The 17,893-nt window shown below is 60.8% G+C and overlaps 1 protein-coding gene across 1 annotated transcript; it reads right to left on the bottom strand.

Annotated features, from left to right (window-relative positions):
• Positions 6,492-17,765, bottom strand: SCARF2 (scavenger receptor class F member 2). The gene is made up of 11 exons (XM_021072793.1): positions 17,578-17,765; positions 12,830-12,888; positions 12,629-12,730; positions 11,922-12,441; positions 11,600-11,818; positions 11,335-11,463; positions 10,701-10,804; positions 10,511-10,628; positions 10,128-10,243; positions 8,928-9,080; positions 6,492-8,171 (listed from the first exon to the last, which is right to left on the bottom strand). Exons 1-11 carry the CDS (start codon positions 17,748-17,750, stop codon positions 7,258-7,260), a joined length of 2,607 nt encoding a protein of 868 aa, XP_020928452.1. The 5' UTR covers positions 17,751-17,765; the 3' UTR covers positions 6,492-7,257.

Below are 17,893 nucleotides of genomic sequence, written 5' to 3'. Positions count from 1 at the left end.
AGTGGGTTAATGATCCGGCGTTTGCCGTGAGCTGTGGTGTAGGTTGCGGACGCGGCTCAGATCTCGCTGCTGGCCTAGGTCACAACCACAGCAACACCAGATCAGAGCCACATCTGCAAACTACACCACAGTTCACAGCAACGCCAGGTCCTTAACCCACTGAGCAAGTCCAGGGATCGAACCAGCAACCTCATGGTTCCTAGTCGGATTTGTTTCTGCTGTGCCATGATGGGAATTCCTTAAATTTTTTTTTTTTTTTTTTTTAGGGCTGCACCCATGGCATATGGAGGTTCCCAGGCTAGGAGTTGATTTGGAGCTACAACTGCCGGTCTATACCACAGCCACAGCAACGCAGGGTTCGAACAACACCACAGCTTGTGGCAACACCAGATCTTCAACCCACTGAGCAAGGCCAGGGATCGAACCTACATCCTCATGGATGCTAGTCAGATTTGTTAACCACCGAGGGGAATTCCCGTCTTTGGCCTGTTTTTCAACCCAGGAAGGACAAATGGCGCCTTATGGTTAACACCACTGAAGTGGCCCCTGCAGGCCCTCCATCCTCCCCTGGCTGGAATTCTGTTGTTACAATTTGGCTAATGTACTCTATACAGATCTTAATCCAGCAGCTCCCTCAGACTCCACTCATGTTCACTTTTGTTTCTTTTTTTGAGTGTGTGTGTGTGTGTATATATATATATACACACACACACACTATAAAATACACTGTGTATGCAATATATATACTATATATAATATGCTATAATTATATATACAATAATATTATTTTTCTTTTTTGGCCACCCCCTGACATATGGAGTTCCCAAGCCAGGGATCAAATCCAAGCAGGTTGTGACCTACCTCACAGCTGCAGCATCAATGGATCCTTTAACCCACTGTGCAGAGCGGGGATCAACCCACATCCAGGCACTGCAGAGACAAGGCCTATCCCCTTGTCTACAGCAGGAACTCCTTAATATATTTATTTAAATTGTGATAAAATACAAATAACATAACATTTTAGTTTTACCTGTTTTTAAGTGTACAAGTCAGTACTTACTGCCCAGGGGCAGCACACTCCCCTGTGGGAGTAGGGAGCACGAATGTGTCTCACCTGAGGTCCAGACCAGTGTCCGCGGATGAGGCCCACAGGGTATCTCGGGTGATATAACACCCACGTCCGTCACTGCTACGGCTTAGCCCTCTGGCCCCCTCCCCTGGCCGCGCCTACTTTGGGGACAACCTGGCCTGGCACCTGCATCCGGGCAGCGCAGCCCCTGCTGGCTCCTCTCCGCGCGGTCAGGTGCTGCCGCCGCCGCTGCCCGCCGCCCGCTAGATGGCGCCACCTCCGCGCCCCACCTCGTAGGAGAACTTCCCGGCCTGGAGGGCGGTCTGGCCGGGGCTCCCAATTCACCGGCTGGGCCGCAAACGGAGGATAGCAGAGCTGCTCGGAACGCTCCCTGCTCTGTCCCTCCCACCAACATCTCGCTTCTCAAAATGCATGTCAGACCTTGAGCACAAAGTGACTGGAAGCAACCTATGAATAAACGGAGTCCATGCAGCGTAGTACTGGGCGCTGCAAAGAAACGAGACATCGAGCCATGAAAAGCCTGGAGATAACCTCAATGCATGTTGCTAATTGAAAGAAGCCGGTCTGAAAAGGCCACACAATGTGTAATTCCAACTATGTGGCCTCTGGAAAAGGGAAACTGGAGACAGTGAAAGGATGAGTGGTTGGGGGTAGGTGAGTAGGTGGAGCCCAGAAGGATTTTAGAGCCACAGGACTGCTCTGGGTCACTGACCCTGTGGTGATGGACACACCTCATTCTACAGTTGTCCAAACGCATAGCGTGTGCAACAACAGGAGTGACCCTCAATGTGAACCGAGGGCTCAAGGTGGTGGTGAGGTGTCAGCGGAGGTTCATCAGTTATAACAAATGTCGCTGTGGGTGGGGGGTGTTGATAGTGGGAGAGGCGGGGCAGAGCATATGTGGAAATCTCTGTACCTTCTGCTTCTGTGAACCGGTGGCTGTGGCTGTGGCATAGGCCGGCAGCTATAGCTCCGATTCAACCCCCTAGTCTGGGAACTTCCATATGCCTTGGGTGCAGCCCTAAAAACAAAAAATAAAATCGAGGTGGAAAGGAAAACACTCTGAAAAAAAAATGGCCAAGACAATATGATTTTTAGGAGCTCCCATCGTGGCTCAGTGGAAATGAATCTGACTTGTATCTAGGAGGTCTCAGGTTTGATCCCTGGCCTTGCTCAGTGGGTTAAGGAACCTGCATTGCTGTGGATGTGGTGTAGGCCGGCAGCTGCAGCTCCGATTTGACCTCTAGCCTGGGAACTTCCATATGCTGCAAGGGCAGACCTAAAAAGACAAAATACATATATGAATTTTAGTCTGTTCTGGTGTAATGAAAACTGAAGGACTGAAGATCATGCCTTGTTTTTCTGTTAAATCATATTATGCTATTTAGCTTTGGCTTTGGTCTTGGAATGTCAAAGAGCTGAACACCTGATTCAGCATCATGCTGCCATCCTAACCGCCTACAAGATCTGTGATTACAAGTCTCATCAGCTGAGCTCTGAGGTATATCAGCCTTTTTGTTAATACTTTAAAGAATCAGGGAACATTTTTTTTTTTTTGTCTTTTTGCCTTTTCTAGGGCCACTCCCTCGGCATATGGAGATTCCCAGGCTAGGGGTCTAATCGGAGCTGTAGCCACCAACCTATGCCAGAGCCACCGCAACATGGGATCCAAGCCGCATCTGCAACCTGCACCACAGCTCACAGCAACGCGGGATCCTCAACCCACTGAGCAAGGCCAGGGATTGAACCTGCAATCTCATAGTTCTTAGTCAGATTCGTTAACCACTGCGCCATGATGGGAACTCCAAATCAGGGAACATTACAAACATAATTTGAAGGGGGGAAAGCACTGAAATGTCTTTCATTGGGATGTATACAGCAGCTTCCTCTGGGGTGACACAATCCCACAGCAGCTCCTGGATGTCACTACACAACCACAGACATGTTTCCATGGCTCTTGGACCAAGGGCTGCCTCCAAGTCCAGTATGCAGCCCACAGTCCTTACACACCCAGTGAAACCCTTGACACCTCCCTCTGACCAACAACTTTTTCCTTCTTCTTCTTCTTCTTCTTTTTTTTTTTTTTTTTGGCCTTTTTAGGGGCACATCAGCGGCATATGGAAGTTCCAAGCTACATCTGTGATCTACACCACAGCTCACAGCAACACTGGATCCTTAACCCACTAAGCTAGGCCAGGGATCGAACCCGCATTCTCACGGACACTATGTCAGGGTCCTAACCTGCTGAGACACAAGAGAACTCCCAGCAGGTACTCTTAATTGATTTAAGCTCAACACAGACAAACAAAAAGACTAGCAGACACAAGACCCCATACAAACAAAAAAATCTGGCTCCAGAAATCAAATCCTCAAAAAGTATCAAACTCAAATTCTTACCATGCTCCTGACGGGCAAGAGACTGGAGCCCAGGTCCTAGGGACTCCAGGGCCAGATGGAGGCAGGAGGGAACTACCTGGGATGAGCTGGGGGCCAAGGTGGAAACGCCACAATCAGAATGGTTTAGTTCTGGGTGAGAGTCGCAAGGAAGAACGAAGGGGGTTTGGCACTCTGGCATGTGTGCTGGCAACGAAGCCTGTCCGTGTGGGCTGCTCTGGGCACAGAGGGTGCAACCTCAACATCACTGCTTTTCAGGACTCAGATAAATCAGTATCGCCATCCTGTCTCAGTGGCACATGCCCATGGATTGTACGTGTTTCCCCCCGTTTGCCTGCCTTGGTGGCCCAAGTGTCCCCAGGGTGCGGGCAGGCCTGGCATCTATGCTCATAGTGCGAGGTGTGCACGAGCATGTGGCATGTACGTGTTGTAGGGGAGGGTCCCTCGGCCTTCACCCAGGCCATGGGCCGCGCATGGCTGTTGAGGCTCTGCCCCAAGTGTGTTTGCTATGGGATGTGTGTGCCTTGGTTTGTCCACCTCTCTGTTTCTGTGTCAAATGATGTGTGTTTTTTTCTAAGGTAGTGTCTCCATGTTCCCGTGGATCAGGGGGACACATGTATGTCCCATATTTTTGTGCATCCTGTGGCATGAGTGTCTCGATGGGCACACCGGAAGAGTGAATGTGGCTGCTGAGTGAGTGCCTCTTGGTGCTGCTGTGGGCCCAGCGGAGTGTGAGTGTGTGGTGGGGACTGTGTCTCTTGAGGCTTCTGTAGGTTGGGGTGTGTGTTTTGTGTTGCAGAGTTGTGTCAGTCTCAGTGTCCCCGTGCCTGGTGAGATTGTATATGTTGCTGTCTTTTTTGCTATGGTTGTATCTCACAGGACGAGTGTGTTTCCCTGTGCTTGGGTGGCAGCTGTTCATGTGTGTTTGTCATAGCATGTGCATCTTTCCAAGTGTCTCACTGCTCCTCCTGAGGCGTGCATGCAGTGTGGCAGGGCTTCTGTCTCAGCATTTTGGTGTGCTTGTGTTGGAGGGCCTGTCCATTTCCATCTGGAGGGCTGTGTACCGGCAGTGAGTTTCTGTCTTTCTCTGGGTCTGGTTGTGGGTGTGGGTATGTTTTGGTGTGTGTGTGTTTCTGTGCATGTGTGTGCATGTGTGTGCGTGTATCCTGCCTCTGGGGGGCGTACTCTGTCCCAGCCTGAGACCCAGTGGCCCAGGCCTTCTCCAGCAGCACATGCCTCCTGCTCCTTTGTGCGCTGTGTTACAAAAAATATTTGCCTTTTCCACGACTCATCATTTTTCCTTCTCAATCGCTACCAGATGTGGGTCCTGTGGTCCCGTCCCCATGGCAACGGAGGTTCCAGCAGCCGCGGTTCCCTTTTGTGGCGCCTTCCCTGGAGCTGGCACTGCCGCAGGCCCAAGGGGGTGGGGAGGGGTCCGGCAGCTTCTCCTGACGAAGCACCCGGATCTTCCTGGGGGCTTCTTAGCCTGGGTCCTACCTGGCCTCTAGGCCACGACTCTAGGGCGGAAATGCTGGTGGTACCCCTGCTCTGTGAGGCACCTACCCAGGCAGGGTCCTGAAGGTCAGGGTCTGGGAGGCCTGGAAGCTCCCAGTGCAGAGAGAGGAGGGGCCCCAGGAAAGCCCTGGCCAACGATGTGACTGCTCTGGTCGCCAGGGGGAGACAGAGAGCCAAGGCTGGGGGTGAGGGGCAGGGAGCGGCAGGGTAGTGCATGTTAGTGGGGGTGCTCTGGGGCCCGAACCACTGCCCTGCTCTCCACCATCCTCGGTCACTGACCGACCCTGGCTGGGCCCAGCTGGTCATCTTCCCCTTCTGGCCAACTTGAAGTCTGTGTGCTCAGCCGCAGAAGCCAACATGGCCTGGTGCCGAAAGGGATCAGAGGCTGACCGGGCACAGGGCCATGGCTGGGAGGGTGCCCGGCTGGCTCAAGGGAAGTGCATGCCCTGGGGACAGGGAGCCTGCATTCCACATGCTGCCTGACCAGGCCAGGTGCAGGGACTCCAGCCTCAGAAGCAGCACCAGATGTCCTGCCCGTGGCGTGAGGCCGTCTCGGCTCTGGAGGCTCAGCCCCATATGGGTCACCAACGTTGAGCTCCCTGTGGCATCCAGCCAGAGGGCAAGAGAGGTGCCAGGTGAGCTCCTTGAGCTGCCAGCACCAGTCAGAGTGCTGTCATGCGGGGGACTGTGGGATGGGGGTGGGGGTGGGGAGATGATCAGAGAATCTCGGCCCCAAAAGAGGAGGAAGAGGCCCACTGGGCAGAGGCAGGGAGGGGAAGGGCCCAGAAGCACCGTAGAAAGGTAAGACTTTGTAGCTCAGGGAGGCCACTTGCAAGGCCTGCCTGAGGGCCAGAAGCAGCAAAGACACTGGGACAAATGGCCACAGAAAGAAGGCCAGGCTGAGGCGGGGCAGCGGGGGCTGGCTGGGAGGCCAGCCAGGGATCCAGGCCAGAACTGTGCCCCCACTCCCAAGGGCGGGTGGACTAGGGGGGAGAGTTTCCGGCCGAGGACAGGGAGCCCATTGAGACGGACAGCGGGGCTCTGTGCAGTGCCAGACGCGGCCTGGCTAGAGGCTGTGCCCGTGGCTTGCTGCCCCCTGACCTCAGCCTCTGACCTGCCCCAGCCACACCAAACAACTTGGGGCCCCAAGTGGAACAGCAATGGCCAGCGGTGGAAGCACAGGTCAGAAGCGGTCCCACACAGCCCAGGGCACCACCCTATCTGTTCCTGCCCACCCTGCCAGTCCCAGGCTGCCAGTCCAGGATGGGGCAGCCCAGGGCGGGCGCCCAAGAAAATTGATAAACAAGTGAAGGATAGGCAGATGGTTGTGACCCACTTCCAATGTGGTACTGGGAGATCCATAACTGGGCTTCCAAGCTCCACTTCAGTCATGGAGTTGTGGGGGTGTGAGTTCAGGCTCAAAGAAGTAACATACAATTTCTTTTGGGGGACATCCTATCCGAAACCCAACAGACAGGAAGCAGTCAGAGCACAGTGGGGAAAGGCACTTTATTAAGTAAGCTTTGGCCAAGCCCCGGCCGGGAGAAGCCCATCCTGGGGCACCCGGATGGGGTGGGAGCAGCCCTGCCGGGGGCCTATAAATATGTCTCCTCAGGCCACTGGAGTCGCCCCTAGGATTCCCAGGCGTGTGGGGTGGTGGGAGGCCATCAAAACCAGCTCGACAGCTGAGGGGTCAGGGCTGGGGAGGCTGGGGCTGGGAGAGCATGTTGGGGGAAGGGGGGGACAGCCAAACCCCATGAGGAGCAGAGACCAGCCCTCCTCCCCAGGCTCTGGTCAACCAGATGCCCTGGAGCTCAGCTGTGGAAGCAGCCTCTGGCTAGGGTGGTGGAAGGAAGCCTCCAGCCAGAGGCGCCAGGCCCTGGCCAGTAAGAGGCAGCCAGGGCGGAAGTGCTTCTGGCCTCAGCCAAGGCACTCTGGGCCAGTAAGAGCTGTTCTCTAGGCAGAACCCTCAGGTCCTTAGCCTTTGAGACCCGGGCTGGTGCGAGCCCTCCGCAGCTAGGCCATGGGAAGGGAGGGGCCAGCGAAGCGTCTGTCAGGCCTTGGCCACTGGAATGGGCTTCCTGCCCGAACACAGGGCCCCATTCGGGAGGGCCCCTGAGCCTGCGCCAGTGAGAACGCAGGCTCCCGCCAGGCGCTCCGGGCTGAGCCCCGGCGGGAGACGCTGGGCGGCGCGGGATGCGGGGTGTCAAGCAGCGCTGCTAAGCCAGGGAAGCTGCAGGCACGGCCGGGCAGCCCTACTACAGGGTGGGTGCGCCTGCCCGGCCTGGCTCGCCCACCACCTCCCGGCTCTTCTTGCGCGGCGGCTTCTGGATGGGGGTCTTCTTTCGAGGGGTATCGGTTCCAGGAGCGCCAGCCGCCGCCTTCTCCGGCCCTGGGGCCTCAGGAGCAGGGGGCGCGCGCGCCGGCGAGGCAGGAGGCACCGAGCGCTTGGCCTTTTGCGGCGGCGCGGGCTTCTCTCGGGGGACCTGCGTGCCTAAGGCCCCCTCGGCGCGGCCTAGGCTGCGAGTCTTATCACGTAGCTCGGCGGCCAGCATGGAGGCGGCCTCGGGCGCGCTGCGCGGGGGACCGCCAGCGTCCGTTGGCTCTGGGAGGCCGGGGCCGCGGCCCCGTGCCCGAGCCCGGGGCGGCGAGGGCGAGGCGAGGGCCGGCCCCTCCTCAGCCAGCCCCGGGTGCCGCGGCGTCGGGTCGCGGGCCCTGGGGCTGCCGGGCTCCTCTGGCCGCGCTGATGTGTCGCTGGGCGTCCGTTTTCTCTTGCTGGGGCTGGGCGCGGCCTCGGGGCCCGCGGGGAGCGGCGAGGGCGCACGGGCCGCGGCGGCGGCGCCGTGCTTGCCATGGATCCAGGACACCTTGGGCTTGGTGGCGGGGTCGGGTGGCGGCGGCTTCCTGCGCTCGGGCGATGGCGAAAGCGACAAGCCTCGGGCCTCGCCCCGGACCCGGGCCGGCCGGGCCTCGCGCCGGGCCACGCGCGCATACAGCGCCCCTCCCGGCCCGTCCCCGCTTGACGCCGACCGCTCACTGTCGGAGGACGCAGGGAGGGGCGTCGCCTCCTCCGCGGGCGCCGGCGTGGCCACCGGCGCAGGGGACTGCGCCAGCGTCTCAGCGGAGGCAGGGGCGGTGGGGGCCTCTGCGTCCCGGCTCTCCGTTGCCGCCTCTGACAAGGGAAGAACAGGCGGTCACCGCCTCTGGAAAGAGCTGGACCCTCCCGCCTCCAGGAGCAAACCCTTGCTTCCTCCTCCCCGCCCCAGCTGGCACCCAGTCGCCCTGGCATCCAGACAGACCTGGCACATTCACTGCACTAACCACAACTTAGCTCAGAGCCCCAAAGCCTAGGGCTGGGGTGGAGGGGCATGATTCCTGGGCTGGAATCCCAATCTCTGCTTGGCCTCTCACCCCTGCCCCAGCACATCCCTGGCCTGGGAGGCCACCATCACCAGATTTGACCTTCCATCCAGTATCCTTCTTTAAGATAAAGGCTTTCTAAGGCTCCAAGGGAGTCACCTGCCCAAGCTCCCCCAGGATGGTCAGGGGAGGAGTGAGGCCAGAAGCCCAGCCAGGAAGGCTCTGTCCTGAGATCTGTGAGCCAAGTCTTTAGGTGCAAGTGCTCCCCCACATCCTGAAGACCCCCATTTCCTGTCTCCTCTGCCACTTCCTCCCTGGGCCCAGAACCTTCTCTCTGCCCAGTCTCCCAAGAAGTGAACCTGGGCTGTTGGCTTCTTCCCCAGACCCTGCCACAGTCTGGTGCTGGGCAGCACAGAGGTCTGTTCTGCAGCCTCAGCCACGAGTCCACTCCCCAAGAACAGTGTCACCAGCTCTTCCTCCCAATGCTGCCTGGCCCTTGGAGCACAGAGATAGTTCAGCTGGAGCCTTTCCCTGGGCAGGAGCAAGGCCCAAGCAGAGGGATACTCACCCTCGTGGGGAACGCAGTACACAGGGCCTTCATCCGTGGTGTCAAAGGAGGAAAAGGAGGCCCGGGAGGACCATGATGGCGAGGGCTGCTCCAGCCCGGAGGGTGGCTCCAGGAAGCTGCAGTTGAGTGTGTTATCCAGGTCGTGATGGGCCACTGGGGAAGGAGGGAGGCACAGCTGCCAGGGGCCCAGCAGCCCTTCTGCTCCGAATGATGGAGTGACCTAAACCAGCCCTACCCTAAGATGGTGGATGAGACAGGCTATTCAGCAGGCAGAGTGACACCAGGTCAACACAGGAGAATGGGCAGAGGTGAACCCGATAAAGAGAAAGAGAGGGAACAGGGTACTCAAAAGTGTAAGCTGGTATGTGCGGCCAGGGAGCTGACCAAGGTTGGAAAGGAAAACAACGCCTAGCTAGGAGAGGTTGCAGGGCCTCCAAGCATGCTTAAATCCCTGCCTTGCATCATTTTTTATGCAGTGGTGAGGCCATCCTTTGGCTCGACCCATTTGAGCAAGCTGCACCCCAGGCATGACCTCCACAGATGTAGACCCACAATGGGGAAACCCAGAGGCTGGCTGGCTGTCCCCCTCTCACAAACAGGAGGTGGAGTCCAGCCCCTACAGCTGTGAACACAGATTCTGCTCTGCCCAATGGACCCAGAAGTTTCCTCAGCTGTCTCCATCTTCATTTCCCCACCCCCCTCAGCTTTGGAAACAAGTGGGAAAGATGCAGAGAGAGCCCACCTCGTGTGGTGTGTGAGTACAGAAAGGCACAGAGAAGCACCGTCCATGCCCCATCCTGAGGTAGGGTGGGGGCTGAGGGACCAGCCTTCCTTTCTTCCAGGAGAGACCCAGTGTACAGCCACAGTCCGGGCAGGGGCAGGTCTTCTTGCGGCAGGCATTCCCATGCACAGGTACCCGGTCCACCCTCAGCCCCCACTAGGACTAACAGTGTACTCCCTCCCAGAGACTGAGGGGCCGCCCACACAGACAACCCCCACCCCCGACGCAACTGCTCACACTCACCGAGACAGGGCCCACACCTGCCTGCACACCTAGGACTCCTTCTTCCTCCATAGGTTCCCTGACATCCCCATTCCCTCGTTCTTTCAGGTCCCCCAAGTCGACATAAAAATCCTCGCATTTCCCATCCGAACCCTGTCACACCCATTTCCCAAAAGCCTCCCCGCCGTCATCCTTACCTACGACTTTGGGCAGCTTCTGCCTGCGGAGCGGGATCCGGGGCAACTTCATGCTGATGCGGCTGAAGCGCCCGCACAGGCGCTGCGGCGCCTTCTTTCTCCCAAACGTGAGCTCCCTGCGGGGGCGGTGTCCTGAGCCAAGGGGCGTGGCCTGCCGGGCCAGGGGGCGGGGCGAGCCCGCGGAGCCGCACCTCGGGGCGGGGCCTGAGCAGAGGGGCGGGACCTACGGCCAGAGGAGCCTGGCGGGGAGCCTAACTTCAGGGAGGGCGGGGCCTGAGCTAACGAAGGGCGGGGCCACCCGGGGGCAGGGCCGGGGAACCGCGCACTGCGCAGCAGACCCCACGCCTCGGGAACCGGGAGAGGGCGGGACCGCGAAGCCTTACCCGCGCGCCGGGTCCTTGCCGCGGCAGGCGCAGCAGCAGCCGAGCAGCGAAAGCAGCAGGCCGAGGAGCAGGGCGAGCAGCGCTCCTGCACCCATCACGCCCTTGCGCTGGTTGGTCTCTGTTGGAGGCACAGGGTCAGCGCGGTGCCAGCAGCCCCCGCGACCCCGCCGAGTCGCCCCTTCCCACTCACCGAGGCGGCAGGCACCGGTGACCGGGTCGCAAGAGTCCTCGTGGCAGCTGCAGGCCTGGGCGCAGTCCACGCCGTGGAGTCCCGGTGGGCACGTCAGGTTACAGCTGCGGGGGTGCGAGATCAAGGGTATGGGAATGCTGTGCAGCCCTCGGTGACGCCTCCAGCCCTCGCCCCCAGCAAACAAGCCCCGGCCTGGGGTTCTCTCTCTGGCTCCAGTCTCTAGAGACTGCAGTTCACCCCCACCTTCAGTACACCCTGGGCACTCAATGTTTTGGAAACGAATATGTGCATTTTTCTGGGTCTTACTCTTGTGTTGGGGAAAGAGGGGCTACCAGACTAGACCCTTGGCTGTACGTGGAGGTCCCTACTCATTCCACATCAGCTAGAGGTCACATCGGCCCTGCAGTCCTCAGGAGCCCACTGACCACAGGCTGACCTGGTTACCAGATCCCGCTGGAGCACCAGCTCCAGCCCAGGGCAGGAAACTTTCCCAAAGAGCTGAAGTATGGGGGCCAAGGCTGAGCAGCCAAGCCTAGGTCTCTCCCAGTCAGCCAATGCAGCAGCACCTGGGGTCTGGCTGGAGCCCCGAGTCAAATACAGTCCCCTCAAATCCCTTGGGTCCCCAGGCACTCACTGGGGCCCGTGGACGCCCGGGCTGCACAGACAACGTCCCGACTGGAAGTCGCAGTGGCCGCTGCCACAGTCGGCGCACACGAACGCGCAGTCCTCGCCGTAAGTGCCATTGCTGCACTTGGTCTCACACCTTGGAAGCGGGGAGGGGGCGTCAGCGGAAACAGGGCAAAGGAACCCAAACCCCACAGAGCTCTCCGCGGAGGGCAATTGGGAAAGGCCGGCTGGGGGCTGCGTGGCTGGAGCCGATATGCATACGAGTTGCTCACCGGTCACCGATCCAGCCCGCGTTGCAGCGCGTGCACTTGCCAGTGACGTGGTTGCAGGAGTGTCCATCGCGACACGGCGGGCAGCGATGGCCGCAGCCTTCGCCGTAGAAGCCAGTGGAGCACGGCTGGTCGCATTTGGTGCCGTTCCAGCCGGGCTCGCAAGTCAGGCAGCGGCCCTCCGCCACCGTGCATGGCTGCTGGCCCTTACACTGACCGCATCTGGAGAAGGGGCGAGAGAGGTCGGGGACCTGGTTGCCTCACCCCAATCCCGTCGGCCGCCTGGCCGTCCTCTTCCCCCTCACCGGCTGGGCCCCGCGCTTACCGGCGGCGGCAGCCCAGGCCGTAGAAGCCAGCAGGGCACGGCTCGCGGCAGTACTTGCCCCGGTAGCCGGGCTCACACGAGCACGTGCCGTCCACCGGGTGGCAGCGGCCACGGAAGCACTGGCAATAGCGCTCGCAGCGCGCGCCGAACGTGCGCTCGCGGCACTGGCAGCGGCCGCTTTGTTGCTCGCACGGCGACGAGTTGCAGGCGCACTGATTGTTGCAGCTGCGGCCCCACCAGCCTGAGTGGCACAGGCACGCGCCCGTCTGTGGGTCGCAGCGCGACGTGGCACTGCAGTAGCACGCGCTGGCGCACTGTGCGCCCCACCAGCCAGGCTCGCAGCGACACGCGCCGCTCCGCGGATGGCACGCGCCGTGCTGGCACTGGCACGCATGCTCGCAGCGTGCGCCCCAGCGCCGCGCGTGACACGTACACTGTCCCGTCACGTCCTCGCACTGCCCGTGCGGGTGGCAAACACACAGCTCCTTGCAGTCGGGACCCCAGAACTGGCGCGGGCACTCTGCAGGGCGAGCAGAGAGGGTGGGAGACCCAGGGACTCGCGAGGGGGAGGGGACCCAGCCTGAACCTGCCGGCGCCCCGCCTCCCAGCCGGATCCTACTCCCGGATGAGACCCCGCCCACCCCAAGGCACCGCCCATCCATGGGATCCCGCCCCAATGCCCAGCTCTAGCCTGGATCCATGCTCACTGGTGTCGCAGTTGGCCCCGAAGTAGCCATGGCGGCAGCGGCACTCGCCCGGCCGCACGCACACCTCGTTCTCCGAGCACGTGGAGTTGCCTTCGCACACCGCTGCGAACGAGAGAGGCCTGAGCTGCGGCGAGTCCTGCCCTCACGCTATCCCCTCCTCATCCTGCCCCGCAACCCCTTGCCCAGGTGAGCCCCACTCACCGATCCCACACTCGTCCCCTTGCTGCCTCCAGCCGATGCAGCAAGTGAGCTCCTGGGAGCTGCAGGCAAAGAGAGGGCGTCTGAGCCCCAAGCCCCAATCCTAGTACTCGCTAGACCCCCAGCAACCTCCACCTGGCCCTAGGGAGGTGGTTATCAAGGCCCTGCTGTGTGTCTGGCACTGTTGTGGCTTCGGGAGACTGGAAGTCAATAAGCCACAAATTCCTGGAAAGCCGACACCAGGAGGCCGCAGAGGACAGATTACCTCCAAGAACTTCCCAGTTCCCTCTGTCTACATGGGGTCCTGCCACTCCTGATCCCTCCAACACCTCTGTACCTTCCTACCCCATCCACTAGGCCTGAGAAAAGACCCCAAGTGTCCCAGGAGGGGCAGCAGTGAGGTGGGGGTGGGGCAAAGGACCCTAAGCCTCCAGGACTTGCTCATGCCGGAGATCTAGGCCATCCCTGGGGGTGGGGGCCTGGCCACATAGTGTCAGGGATCCAGATATGACATGACCTGGACATCGCCAGGACTGGCTGTGTGGGTGGACACATCTGGATTCCTGGTTGGAACCAAGCACCAAGGCGGATGGGCAGCCTGTGAACGAGGTGGGTTTGGACACGGAGGAGTGTCCCCTTGGGAAGGGCAGGGCACACCCAGGGAGTCCAGGGTGAGACTAGGGCCGGAGGAAGGCAATATTAGAACGTCTATTTATACTGTTATAGAACCTTGTCGAATTTTATTCGGCTTTACAAGATATACGATGTTACCTCAGTAGGAGGCAAAAACTTGATAACTGTCCCATATTGGGTGGTGCAGCCTCCCATGCCCCAGGCTGACAGGATGTGTGGGGACCAAGATTTGCCTGCCCTGCCCAAGTGAAGCCAGGGCCACTGGCGAGGGCCAAGAGGGTGGAGGGGGGTTGTGCCCAGGCTGCAGCACAAAGGAGGCTGAGAAGGAACAGACATTCATTAAGGCTGCGGGTGTGCAGGGTCCCAGCAGACCTAGAACTTCAGCCACAAGCACACAGCCACCGGGGAGAAGGTTCTTCAAAGCATGCGACTCTACAGAACCGGGATGTGGAGGTGGGAGGAGGCCTGCGGTCCCTACTGGGATGGGACGTCCTGAGGAAGACTGCAGCTGCCCCATATCATGTAGAAGATGCCCTCCCAACCTTCCTGCCACACCCTGGATGGGGCCCCAGGGCCCCAGGGGAGCCCCCTCTCCTGGAAAGGACTTTTCTCCTTCCGGCCAAAGATATAGGACCTGGAGAAAAGGACCCGTTAAGATTCTGAACTTCAGGGAGTGGGCCAGCTGATTTTCCACAATTAAAATGAAACCAGAGATGGGAACACGGAGCAGTCCTTGTTTTCCTGGCCCCCATTACCTCCACACCCCTAGCCTGCCCTGGGGCTCCGAGGTGTCCATCTTTAGGGAGACCCAGGTCCAAGGCCCCATCACCCTCCTGCCTCTTCTGCCTGACTGAACCCGTGTCTCTTGATGGAGACCTCTGGCCATCCCTCCTGTGGGCAGTCTCACCAGAGGGCCAGCTGGGATGGCCTGAGAGCACTGACAACCTTCTATCCTGGCCGGCCTGGGCCACACTAAGCTAGATTTAATGCCTGGGTCTGCCACTTGCTGTGTGACCTTAGGCACAGAGTTTAACTTCTCTGAGCCCCTGCCTCTTTATCTGCAGAATAGGACCCATAGGTTTGGCAGGAGGATTAAGAGAGCCAAACTGTGCCCAGCATTTGGCATAAGCTAAGAGCACTGCCAAGGCTGAAGAGGCGCCTGGAAAGCCCTGGAGCTCACCTGGTCCCCTGGCATGGCCAGCACCCAGGCTCCATTCAACAGGCCTAATTTTCCCACCACCCACCCCGGCAGGACAGAGCCCATGTGGGTTCACCAAGAATAGAAGGACGAGTCTGTGGGACCTTTCCTTCTGGGACAGCTGGCAGACAAGGCCAGGCTGGTGAGCCCCTTCTCCCAGATCTTATGAAACTGAGATGAAGAGAAAGGTGGCCAGGTGCTGGGACAGTTCCTATACTTGGGCGAGACCTGGGGAGCCAATCCACAGCCAGGCCCAGGCCCCTCAGTAAGCAGACTGTGCAGCAGACATCCCTCCATAGATCACAGTTACTGCAAATGAAGCTGTGGTGATTTAACCGTGAGTGATCTTGATCCCACCCAAGCCACCGGAGCAAATCTCCCCAAGATCCCTGCCTGCTCACTGTGCCCACGGCTGTGGCTGTCCGTTTTCTCCCCAGTCCAGCCAGGAGGCTCCTCTGTCACCACAGCCCCTGGGACTCTGTGTCTGTGCCTCTGGACATCCCTTCTCTGGTTTCTGCACACACACCCCCCCCATAACAGTCCACTCTAGGTCCCTTGGGAAGAACTGGAGGGGGCCCCTCCTCCCCACCAGCCTTCTCCCACCCTGAGTCTTCCCATCTCAGGGCAAGGCCCATCCTTCCAGGCTCTCTCACAGAGCAGATCCATCCAGAAACACGGCCGGCTCCACCTTCCAAACTGGATCTGGGATGGGACCGGCCACTTCTCCCCAGCCCCACCCAGCCCTGCTCTAGACTGGTGAGAGCCACCCCCCTCCACCTCAATGATCCCACCTTCTGCCCTCCTGTTCCCAGTCCATCTGCCACCTGGCAGTCAACCCAGGTCAGGTCCCACCCTTCTCTGTGCAAAACCCCCAGGGGTTCTCAGGGGCCCTCAGACAAAAAGCCCTAGTCCTCACCAGGCGGCAGACATCCTGCCACCCACCCACCCACCCTCACCCTGGCCTCTGTTCCACCTTCCGGCCCAGCTCTGCCCAGCCCCCAGGCCCTCTGCACTCAGAGCCTCACCATGGACACTACAGGGCTCTGCCTTCTCTCCCACGGGCCTCTCTCATTCATCACCTCTCCTTGGGTCTCCCGCAGTCACCCTAAAGGAAACAGCACACCCAGCTGCAAATCTCCCCAGCCCTTCCTTGCTCCATGTCAGATGACTTGCTGTAAAGTCTCCTCCACACAGACAGCTGTACCCCTCACCAGCCACGGTCCTGCACATAGTAATGTGGTGGGATCTTACTGACTGAGAGCAGGCTTCCCTCCCTGGTCCTCCTGCCACAGGGGCGAAGGGAACCTCGAGTGTGAGCCTTACAAGGCCCAGCCTTGGGAAGGTAATGAAAGAGATGACCATTAACCAGCTCCACCCAGGGTCACAATCAGCCATCCACCCTCTCCCGCATGAGGTGGGTACCACCACCAACCTCAGTTGACAGAGGTGGAGACAGGCTCAGAGAGGTTAAGCCATTTGCCCAAGGCTACTCAGATGGGGAAAGGTGACACCAGCATCTGAAACCCAGCCCAGACTCCAGGCTACGGGAACAGACCGCCTCGTGGGGAGGTCTCCGGAGAGGGGGAGTGGGAGCAGGCTCCCGACCGCTCCAGGCTGCCATCGGATCCCCCAGCATGGACCCCCACAGGGAAGGAGGGGCCTAGGCGGTAGGACAGGGCCGCTGGCGATCGTGCCCTCCCCCTCTCCAGGCAGCCCCGCCCGCCTCCGCCACTGCATTCCTGGGGCCGGGGAGGCCCGGGAGGCCCGGGAGGCGGCGGCGGCGTCGATGTGAAGCAGATGGCGGGCCAGGCCGGCCCCCGCCCGGAGGCGGAGCTCGCAGCGGGGAGGGGTCTGCGCGCCTCGGGATCTGAGCTTGGAAACCCCGCGCGGCCCCTCACAGCCCCTTGTCTGCGGCGACCGCCCTGCCCCCGGACGCGGCCCCCTGGGCTCTGCGGCCCAGGGCGTCCCTACTGCACCCGCTAGGAGCCGGTGGCTGCCCCTCCAGCTTCCTGTCCACCCGGCGCCCCCGGCACAGGTCAAGGCACCCCCACACACAGGCTTCTTGCCCCCGCGTGGAGATGCCCTTGACCTCGAAATGGCCTCTTAAAGGGGCCCACCAGGTCCTCCGACCCCTGCGTCCACTCCTGGGTCTTGGCCTGTGCTCTTCGCCCTCTGCGCAGAGTCCTGGGCCTGCCGCCCTCGGGCAAGGCCTGTCCCCTCCTGTTCCACACGCTTCCCCAGTCAGCTCCTTGGGGCGCCCCACCTCGGCGCCGCCCCTCCCACACCTGGTATTCCTACCCGGGAGGTCCACATCCTCCCGATGCCGGCGCCGGCGCAGGGCATTGTCTTTTCGATCCCTGCTTCTGGTCCACTCTGAGCGCAGCCTTCTCGATGCCCACCTCCGTTACTACCTTCCTCCCACCCGAGCCCGCTCCTCCTAAGACTGTTCTGTCCTTCCGAGTCTCGCCTGCCTTAAGTCCTCCTCGGCTCCCTTCTTTCAGGAGCGCCGCTCCATCTCCCCTGGACCCTCACCGTCCCTTCATCCTGGCTCTAGCCACACTCGTGTGCCTGGGCTCCTGAGCATGCCATGCCATGCCATGGGCTTGAAATGCCCTTCCTGACTTATGGCCTTCACTGCCCGGCCCAAGGGTCCCTTTTTCTGGGTCTAAAATCTCGGACACCCTGTGTCAGCCCTCCGAGCGCCCACAGTCCTCCGCTTTCCCTTCGCTGTCTCCTCGTCCGGTGTATCCTCGGACGCACCGTCGTGGCCCGGCGCCCTAGCTCGGCCTGGAGCGGAGCCGGTGTCGGCGAGGCCCGCCAGAGAGGCCCGCGCGTTTGGCGCAGAGAGGTCCCGGGCGCCCCCTCCCCCCGGTCCTGGGCGTCCCCTTCGGCTCCCTTCCCCAGCCCGGCCGGCTCCTACCCGGGCGCGCGGCACACGTTGCGGCCGCGCGGGCTCAGCTCCTGGGGCGCCGCGGGGCCGGGCAACAGCCAGAGCAGCAGTAGCAGCGGTGGCGGCGGCAGCAACCGCGGCGGCGGCCCCCCGGCTCCCCGGCGCCGCGCCGGCCCGGCCCCCCGGGGCCCTGCGCCCTCCATGCGGCGCGGGGCAGGCGCGGGGCGGGCGCGGGTGCGGCCGCAAGCGAGAGCGGCCGGAAGCGGAGTGCGCGGCCGGGCGGGGGGCGGCAGGAGGGGCGCCGGGCCGGGCAGGAAATTCCACATCGGCTCCCTGATCCCGGGCC

The sequence above is a fragment of the Sus scrofa genome, chromosome 14, assembly GCF_000003025.6.
Source record: "Sus scrofa isolate TJ Tabasco breed Duroc chromosome 14, Sscrofa11.1, whole genome shotgun sequence".
Taxonomy (NCBI): Eukaryota; Metazoa; Chordata; class Mammalia; order Artiodactyla; family Suidae; genus Sus; species Sus scrofa.
Note: the sequence above shows the minus strand (reverse complement) of the source record. Positions and strands in the feature narration are given on the sequence as shown.

Coding starts and splice junctions, on each gene's coding strand:
- SCARF2 (XM_021072793.1), bottom strand. CDS start 17,750: ATGGAGGGCGCAGGGCCCCGGGGGGCCGGGCCGGCGCGGCGCCGGGGA. Junction 10,805..11,334: donor CCGGGCGTCCACGGGCCCCA/GTGAGTGCCTGG, acceptor GCACCCCCGCAG/CTGTAACCTGACGTGCCCAC. Junction 8,172..8,927: donor GTACTGCGTTCCCCACGAGG/GTGAGTATCCCT, acceptor TTCCCTTGTCAG/AGGCGGCAACGGAGAGCCGG.